This window comes from Fusarium solani (genome assembly GCF_023522795.1).
Source record: "Fusarium solani strain SB1 chromosome Unknown bctg00000007, whole genome shotgun sequence".
In the NCBI taxonomy this organism is placed as follows: Eukaryota; Fungi; Ascomycota; class Sordariomycetes; order Hypocreales; family Nectriaceae; genus Fusarium; species Fusarium solani.
The window spans coordinates 163,172-173,510 of record NW_027072150.1 but is presented as its reverse complement, the minus strand read 5'-3'; the positions used below and the strand labels follow the sequence as shown (position 1 = coordinate 173,510).

General features: G+C 30.2%; 1 protein-coding gene across 1 annotated transcript; it reads right to left on the bottom strand.

The window, feature by feature from the left end:
* Positions 1 to 5,042: 5,042 nt before the first annotated feature.
* MRS44_010853 (uncharacterized protein) lies at positions 5,043 to 6,218 on the bottom strand (the record flags this gene model as incomplete). The annotated part of the gene is made up of 3 exons (XM_065619490.1): positions 5,043 to 5,717; positions 5,765 to 6,082; positions 6,132 to 6,218. The coding sequence occupies 3 exons, from the start codon at positions 6,216 to 6,218 to the stop codon at positions 5,043 to 5,045; spliced, it is 1,080 nt and encodes a 359-aa protein (XP_065475562.1).
* Between the last annotated feature and the right edge of the window lie 4,121 nt (positions 6,219 to 10,339).

The window sequence follows — 10,339 nt, the reverse complement described above, 5'->3', positions numbered from 1 at the left end:
ATTTATTAAAAATAAAATAATAAATTATATTAATAAAAGAATAATATAGATATTAATTTTATTAAAGAGAAATATAATTTATTTTATAATAAAAAATATTATAATAAAATAATAAAATAAAGAACTTAATTATAAATATATTAAACCTTATAAAACTAAATAAAAAATCTTAAAATATAATTATAAATTAGACTTATTACTTAAGGTTAAGCTTTATTTAATCTTTTATATTTTATTACTTAAATTAATATAAGATATTATTTAAATAATAATAAATAATAAACCTAATATAAAAGTTAATAAATTAAAAAAATATATTATAAAAATTATGTTTAATATAAATAAAATTAATAATAAAAGAATATATTTTATTAAATAAAAAGATTACTTAGATATTAAAAATATATAAAAATTACTAAAGTATCTTATTAATATATAATACCTTTTAAAGAATTTCTATTAATAATATTAAAAAAAATAATAAAACTATTAAAAAAACCTAGATCTAAGATATTAATATAAATTATAATTTAAATATTTTCTATAAGTAAGGACTCTTATTAATTTAATTACTTAAGCTGATTTAAGGAACCTAAACCCTTATATATTATCTTTATACCTTATAATATTAATTACTATTTATACTTATAATATAACTATAGCTAAAAAAATAACTTATTTAAATCTTATTATACCTTTTATAAGGCCTTATAATAAGACATAAGTAACTCTTTAGTAATAGCTTCTCGCTTATTTAAATAATAAGTCTCTTTAATAATATAAGATATTAGTATTATTAATAAAAGCCCTAAAAGAGGGAAATAATAAATTATATATAATAATTTAAAGAAATATTTATTATATTATAAGGCTAACTTAAATAAGTATATAAATTATATTTCTTAAAACTTAAGACTATATTATAAATAATATCTTATTTTAAATAATAAATAATAAAATATTAGTATAAAACTAAATTAATTAATACTAGAAATAAAGATATAATAGTTTTTAATAAAAAGAAATATTAAATTCTTTAATTATATAGCCTAATATATTATTAATACTATAATAAAAGTAATAATATAGGTTAAAGTTAATTACTTATAAGAGAAGTAGCTATAATTATAAGAAATAACCTTAAGGATAAGACTAATAAAGGGGAGATATTATATTATAGCCTAATTAAGTCTTAATTATATGCCTTATATTACCTTATAATACTTATTAATTAGTAATAATATTAGGTGGCTTACTTTTATATATATAAGCTAGTATATATAACTCACTATAGAGATAATAAGTAATTATAACTTACTTACTTAGGCCTTAGTAACTTACTTAATATATAATCTATATTTATTATACTTTCTTATATATTAATTACCTTAGTTATTAATATAACTTAGTTATACTTAATACCTTTAAGTATATTATAAGATATAAGTTATACCTTACTTAAGGTAATACTAATATCCCCTTTATAAATATAAACTAGTATAATTAGTTTACCCCCCTAGGACTTATATAATTATTATATTAAGAATTAAAAAATAATAATAATTATTTAATTACTTAATTATATATTAATTAACATATATAATAAGCAAGTAAGACAGATAAGCAAGCGGGATAAAAATCCCTTACCTTATATTATCTCTATTTAATTAATTAATTCCTTACTATAAAAGATATTAAGCTTAAATACTAAGGCTAGAATCCTTTTTGCCCTTTAAGCCCTTTAAAATAACCTAAAATTAAGCCTCTAATAGGTAATAGAGATATATAAAGTTACTTATATAAGGCATTTAATCTTAATATAATACTATTTAGAAATCTTATAAGCTATTTAATCTAAAGAAAGAAATCCTTATTTACTTTATTCTTAACTTAGATTTATAAGGATTTCCCTCTTAGCTTTATAATATAAAAGAAATAATTAATTAATTACTTATTAACTATAATATATTACTAATTAGTATATATTAGGCTTTAAACTTTATTAAGTAATACTTAGACCTTAAGATATATTTTTTTAGATATATAATTACTAAAGAGCTAAGTATAAAGATTTAATTATTATTTATAATTAGTTTTAGCTTATAATAAATATAATTATAAAATATAATATTTAATTAGATAATAATATAATATTAATAAGACTAGCTTTCTTATAGATATAATTATAAATAAAATAGTTATTATAAGTATAAAAAGATATAAAAAGCTAAAATTAATATAGCCTAGAAACTAGGAATAAATTATAATTATTTAAATAATTAATATAAAAGGCTAATTAATTTTATTATTTATTATTAATATAGGCTAATATTACCTTATTAATTAGTATTAAGAAAGTAACCTCTTAGGTAATTAAGCTATTATAATAACTTAAAATAATTAAATTAATAATAATATTAATCTTAAGTAGCTAAAATACTTTAATTAATATATAAGTAATTAATTAATGAATTCTTAATATTTTTTAATCCTTAATAGCTATAAAAACTATTATTTTATTAACTTTAAGAGATATTATAAAAAAGAAAAAATTATTATAATTTATATATTACTTTACTTATCTTATTTATTTTAGCCTCTTAATATTAAATACTTTAATTTACTTAAATAAGCTTATAATTAAAAAATAAAATATTTAATTAAATATTTTATAACTTATATTTCTAAGACTAAGTTCTTTTTAGCCTTTTCTATCGCGTATTAGGCTATTATAATAAAAAGAAATATTAAGTTAGTCTTTAGAGGAGCTAGGCTTATCTCTCTTAACCTAGAAAGTATAATCTTAAAGCTTAATATATAGCTATAAAGTCTCTTAAGAAAGGAATAAAAGTAGTTATATATAAGGTTACCTTATTAATTATTAAAAATTAAGACCTTTAATATATAAATAATATATTAAGTTAATACTAAAGGGCTAAAAAGACTAGATTATAAAAAAGAGAGGTAATAATAATAAATTAATTAAGGTAAGTAATTAATTAAATAGATATAAATATATAAATAGCTATAAAATTATTAAAAAGTAATAATTAAAACAATTTAATTAAGCTAGGTATTTAGTAATATAATATATATAATACGCCTAAGTATAATATAAGAATATCTTAGGTAGTAATTAAGATATCTAGGGAAGAGTATAATAAGTAATTTTAATTAATTAAATGCTTTATAGTATATTTATACTTATTTATAGTAATAAGGGTTAAGAAAAGTAGTTTATTTACTTAGATAGTTTATTTATTTATTATATATATTAATATATATTAATTAATAATTTATTATAATAAATAAGTAATTAATTAGTTATATCTTTAATATTATATAACTAAGAAAGAAATCTTTATAAATTTAAGTTAAAAATAAAATAAATAAAAATCTTTACCTCTAGATTTAATAATTTATATATATTAAAGATAAGATTATATTAAGATTAAATATTATTTTAATATTAATATAAAATATAATAACTAACTTAGTAAAGCCTTATAATTAATTAAAGCTTTAAACTTAGGTTTTTTTAAAGGGCCTAAAGTATAATAAATAATCTAGCCTTATAATTATTAAATAATATATTAAATAATTAAGAATTAATTAATTAAATATAAAAAATAAAAGTAAAGTAATTCTTAATATACTCGCTTAGTTAATATACTAGCTATATATATATATTAATTAATTACTTACCTCTTAAATTAATAACTTTTAAAATAAAATAAAATAAAACTATTAATTATATTAGCCTTCTTTAAAAAAATCTAATATATACTATAGTGTAACAGCAGTCACAGCTGTGGGCACCTTAGCCGCTGCGCCACGGGGCAAAAGATTAGGCTATAGTCGCTATTCTAGCAATTACAAAAGGTGCTTCAACTGCTTATAGGGCTTATAGCGCTATTACGGGGGACTAAGCCATAATATATAGCTGCTTAGTTTTATAATATTTTTCGTAATTATAAGTCTTATTTATTTATAAGATAGTATAACTAGTAGACTTATTTATAAGCTAATTTACTTACTTTATATAAATAATATTTAAAGTAATAAAAGCTTTATTTAAATACCTTTATAATAAGAGTTATTTTTTTATTTTATCTTTATATTAAAGTTTATTTTCTCTAGGCTCTAATTAATAAGCTAGAAGGTATTATAATATTTATTTAGTATGCTTTAAATATAATAAATAATAACCCTAGTACAATAAATAAATATAATATTAAGGCTACTATAATATAAATAATCTCTATAGCTTATATTTTTTATAGATATAATAAGGAAGTTTATAGTAATAGAGGTAGCCTATTATAAATATTTTTAAAAAAAGATAAATTAAAGCTATGCTATAAATATAAGGGAATAGACAGACTATATCCTCTCAGGTAGCAATTATAGAAGGATAGGGTTATAGTTTTTCATAATGCTTAAGTCTTAAGTGCTTAAATTCGCAAAGAGACCGGGGATGTATATAATGCTATGGAAAAGGCTGATATTATGGTGAGACCTGAATAATGTGAAGGAGCGGGTAAGGAGAACCAATGACCAATATTGGGTTTATTAGACATATATAAATATAATTAGGATACACGGAATGTTCCATTGGATACCTACTCTTCTCTGAGCAACTATTGCGATAAATAGGGTGACAAGAGCTCTTTCGTGAAACTACTAGCATCACTATTGCTGGTGCTGGTAGTTTCAGCGTTGACATATGTCAGTTGATGGTTGCATTATACTATCTTTAGTAGATGCAGGTTATCCGAAGATGCTAGTAATTAATAAGGCATATTAAGAGAGTCTGGCCGTGATGTTTAGAAGTTAGGGTCACATCTAGATCTTCTAGTCCCCCCCGAGGTGCATCTAGCACTAACGACGCACAGGCAACTCGCCCCCAAGACCAGAGCGACTAACAATGCCGATCTTGACGGTATTAATTGTAACCTTGGCGCGACATCCTTTGCAGACGTCTTGCCAGGTTTAGATTAAATAAAGAGATTAAGTATTAAGAAATTATTTACGCGTCAGCGCTATCTCGCCGTGGATTTGGCAATCGTGGGATCATATAACTCATCAGTGCTCCTATCATCTCTCGGATCCACGTTTAGACTCTCAACGTTAACTCTAGTAACGACACGGATCTCGTCTCCTGAGCCATCGTTAAGACGTGACCCCTTGGACGCCATAACCACCGTGTTGGACGCCAAGTCATCTCGCGTAGGGTCGGTCTCGGTGGCAATCTTCTTATTCTTTCCTGGCTTATATACGGAGAGCTCGACAAATGCACCTGTGTTGCGGTAATCCCCATTCGATCCAGACTGGGTTCCTCCATGGTGCCGGATAAAATCGATAAGTTCGCCAAGGACAGCGAATTCAAGCTTAAGTTTGATGGAATATGTAACCACCTTGACTCCTTGCTCCCAGATAAAGTAGTTCTTATACTCGATTGCGAGAAGGGCAATGTCCATGATGACAATGACGATATTAATGGCAAAGAGCTGCCATAGAACACGTCGTGTATTGCCAAAGGCCGTCTTGAGGATGCCGATCGTCTTCCAGATGTAGAGGCCAGAGATGATGAACTCTTGGAGGCAGAAGAAGGTCATTTGTACTTTTTCGAGGACATTGAAGACGGCGTTGAAGCCTCGCTTGCTCTCGTTCGGGCTGTACGTCGATCCAAACAGCAGGACTGTGATGCTCGTGTGCTGCACTGCCGTTAGCGCTGATGCATTCAGAGCACCGACTGACATACCCAGACAACGCCGTTGATGATGATCATATAGAGAACACCCCGTAGGATCCTAGCATCAGTCACGACGAGATGAAGCCGTGAGTACAACACCACGGATTGGCCAGAGACCAACAGGACCCAGCCAACGCTATCAATGATCATGCCCACGTAGTCATGAGTAAAGTCAAAGTAGACGATTAACCATCCGACACAGTAGGGAATGACACCAAACGACGCAAGCAGGATGCTCCAAAAGTAGAGGCCTGAGCGACGCTTGAAGGTCATAAAGATGAGGGACAGCAGCTCAACGGCATTGCACAGCGCCAACGTGGCACAGACCTGAGCACATCAGCGTATGGAAACATGCCGTGACAATAACAAATCTTACAATAACGAGGACCGCCTCTGGGGTGTAGATCGCACCCTGAAGAGCCCGTTTGGCCGTGTAAGGGTGGTCGCGCAATAGCGACGACATGGTGTTGCTGCCGGCCGAAGGATCAGCACTACTCGATTAGAAAGTGCCGAGCGTCATGAAGGGTCGCATTTCCAACGACGCGGATGTCCAGCGACATAAATCTCCTGATCTGCACTCCTAGTCCCTGGTGGGTGGAACACCACGGCTGGAGCGGATCCGGGGAAACCTAGGGAAGCGGGGGAATGACTCGATTAAGGCGCGTTATTCGTGACGGCGTCTTGCTAGGCTGCGCCATGGCGTTCGATGACCTCGTTGCGATCGAGTCAACATCCCGGTCAAGCCTCTCGAGCCCACCATCCAACTGCCAGAGCCGTTTTTTTAGAATATTCCAGCTAGTAAAGTCCCGGAGGCGGCGAGACGGGACGCTATGTCCAGGTGAGGGGGTGGCTTCAACATTCCTTGGTTAGCTTACTTTGAGCTTTAGCCGGGGCTGGTCCCTCTTGGATGTCACGACATGGCTGTAGACGCCATTCCTGCGGAAGGAATCGGTGATATCAAGTAGGCGGAGAAGGCCTTGGAACCTAGGTAGAGCTTGAAGCAATCTGGTCAGCCCTGTCACTGGTCACACTTTTCTCGCCTCTTATTCAAGTCTGGAACACCAAGTCTAGAATCCCAAGTAATTGAACTAAGCTTAGTCCGTCGTGTAGAAAATGCCAGACTTAGTACGTAGTAAGTCTGCCATTGCCGATTTTCCGCATGCACTTGTCCATAGGGCGCAACGCGCTAATAAAGACCGTCAAATCGGTAGTCCCTCCCATTGGCGTCTTTCAGGCCAGGACATCGACAACTCCTGGGCAAGGCGTCATTAACCTTCGCTACCCCTGGTTTCATAACTGACTCTTCAGCTTGTGATTCATCTTCAGCCCTCGCTTAGCTCTGTCGACGATAATGTGTGTGGCTTGCTCTGTGTGTGGCTTGCAATAGACTCTACTACGTACGACCATGGTCCATGCCGTTTACGCAGTACGAATTGCCGTTTCTCGGGTCTTGCCTCTTGCATTTGACCTGTCACTTGCTCATTAATTACGCCACTCATTTCAAGCATTGATGGCGTCTAGTGAAATGAAGCCCCTGTTCCATCATCTCAGCCGACAATGGACAGATCCAGTTGTGACCTGGGCAGATTTCCGCTTAAGAAACCGTGTGGAGCCTTTCCGAGCTGAATTCCGGCCCCAAATTGCTGGGCCAAAGACATGTCGCTACTTTTCATACACCAAAGGCTGTACTGAGGCGCCAGGAAACAGAAGTCCTACAAATGTACAAGGAGAGGGAGTGATAAGAACTCTCTGCTATTGGCCCCTGGCCACTCCATGGTCAGAGTGACCTTACATTTGACCTCGTTCCGAGCGATCGGGTGCCCACATCGGTACAAAACCTCACGGACCTTTTTCAGGTGGAGTAGACGCCTAAAGAACCATCCATCACCGCTGAGAGGATCGAGCCCGATCGAAGTGAACTCATTTTAATTGATGGGATTGTCCTGAATTGCAAATCCGCGTGTGTCATGTGATGACCGGTAGAATCTATTGCTCTTTGAGCATGGAACCATGTCTCGTGCTAAAACCTAGACTGCGCGAGGGAATTCTAAATTTCCGGCTTACCAAAGATGTTGCTAAGTACTGTCGTTATTCCCAAGGGCCTAAGAGTGACAAAGCGAAGATTGAAATATACAGAGCGACTTCAGATTACGGACGCCAGTGGAGCTTGCATTCTGTCTTGAAGAATGCTGTGCTTGTGTGAATTGCAAATAGCCGCTATATTCCGAAGAGGAGACATCGAGCTATTCTCTATTTGATAAAGAAAACACGTACTGTAGCAATGGTTAGGAAGAAATTGCTCTTTGGGCTTTGGGTTAAACTTAGGTTTATCTTAGAAAAGCGAAACCTTTTAACCCCAGGGTATAAACTTAAGGTCTTCTCACCTAGGTAAGCTCTTCACACCTAAGCAAGAAGCTAACCCTTTTAACCCTAAGGTATAAAACTAGTCCCTCTCTGCTAGTATTGCTATTTGCTAACTTCCCTTATCGCCTATCCTACTGGCTCCTGCGTCTACCTTTTTACCCTGGCTTATATTTGCCCTATAAAGCATGCTCTATCCTTAATAATATCCCGCCTTTTGAGGTTTGTAGGTGTGTTTTAGTATAGTAATGAGCTAGTAGTCTAATAAATTGCCCCTCTAGCAACTTCTTAAGATAAAACTAATTACTAAAGTAATTAATTAGATATTGTTAAAGACTGTTATAAGGAAGGTCTTTTATATACATAATTCTAGGAAATTCAGCTTATAGGATATAAGTCTAATAATTTGCTACCCGATAGTATATTACTGGCGCCTTTTAATAGTGGGCTTATCTAAGCTATAGCTGCTTATATAAGCAAGATATTAAGGAGTTATATAAACTTTCCTTCTAGGCAATTCCGGCCATATAGGGTAAGTCACGTGACCCGGAGTTAGGGCTTTATCTAAAGCCCGATAGCTCTATTAAAGCCGGCCTTCTTTTATGGGTATTTCCTATCCGGTTTCTAATATCTAAAATATAAAACCCTATAAGTTTTGTCTTCTTTATGCTATAGCCCGGCTATTTCTTATTTAATTTATGTTTACTCTATAGGGTTAGAAAGCCCCGGAAAAGGGCTTTCTAATGGTATAGCTTTTACTAGCATCGGACTAATAGATCCCGAGCAGTTAGTTATAAAACAATAGCTTTCCCTTAGAATAGTTTTCCTTCCTTAGATCTTTATAGACATAACTAATATAAGCTATAAGACCACTAATTAGAAGCTAGCCTTCTATCTTATACTCTTATTTATTTTATAACCTACTTTTATTATCTTATAATCCCTTACCTAGCTAATTAGCTTTTTATATAAATTAATTCTACTACTTATTTACCTCCTATTTCTATTACCTACCTTATAGTCTTTAAAGACTATATAGTCTTTATTTTTAGTTATTTATAAATATCTAATAATAAATAAAATACTATATATAATAAGTAAGGATTATAAATAAATAAGTATTACACTTTTCCCTCTTATATCTAACTTTCTATTTAATTAATTAATTCCTAACCACTAAATATATAAGACTTAAATATAAAGGCTAGAACCCTTCTTGCCCTTTAGGCCCTTTAAAATAACCCTAAGCTAAGTATTTAACGCGCTATAAGGACCTACTAGGTCTCTAAGCATAGGCTATATTAGTGATAAAATAGCATTTAAGCTCGACTTAATATTATCCCTAAATTATATAAACTATTAGATCTAGAGGAATAGATCCTTATTTAATTTATTCTTAACTTAGATTCGCGAGGATTTCCCTCTTAGCTATATAATATAAAAGAAATAATTAACGTACATGATAAGCAAGTGCACCGGACAAGTGAGTGCACCAGCATACTGTATAACCTAAAATCACAAAATCCTAAGTCTCTAAAAATAGCTATAAAATAGCTATGAAGTTAAAAAAAGCATTTCTATAAATATAACTCTATATAATATCTAAAAATGATTTTTTAATATTTTTAAAAAAATTCGTTTATAAAGAAATAGCTATATATACAGTGCGAATATGAGTTTTTCTAAACTAGCTTACTAAGGGATTTTTAAAAAACTTATAAAAAATAATAAATACTTTTCTCATTTTATATAATCAAAATCTAAAATTATAGCTTTTTAAGGTTTTTCCTTAATTTTAGAGAATTTTTTAAAGAGATTAAAAATTAAGGTGTAAATCCTAAGAACTTTCAAAGTGGTGCACTCACTTGTCCGGTGCACTCGCTTATCATGTACGTTAATTAATTACTTATTAATTATAATATATTATTAATTAATATATATTAAGCTTTAAATTTTATTAAGTAATACTTAGAGCTTAAGATATATTTCTTTTAGAAATATAATTATTAAAGAGCTAAATATAAAAATTTAATAATTATTTATAATAAATTTTACCTTATAAGGAATATAATTATAAAATATAATATATAATTAAATAATCTTTATAACTTTAATAAGATTAGTATTTTTATAGGTATAAATATAAGTAAAATAATTATTATAAGTTTAAAAAGGCATTTAAAACTAAAGTTAATATAACCTAAAAACTAAGAATAAATTATA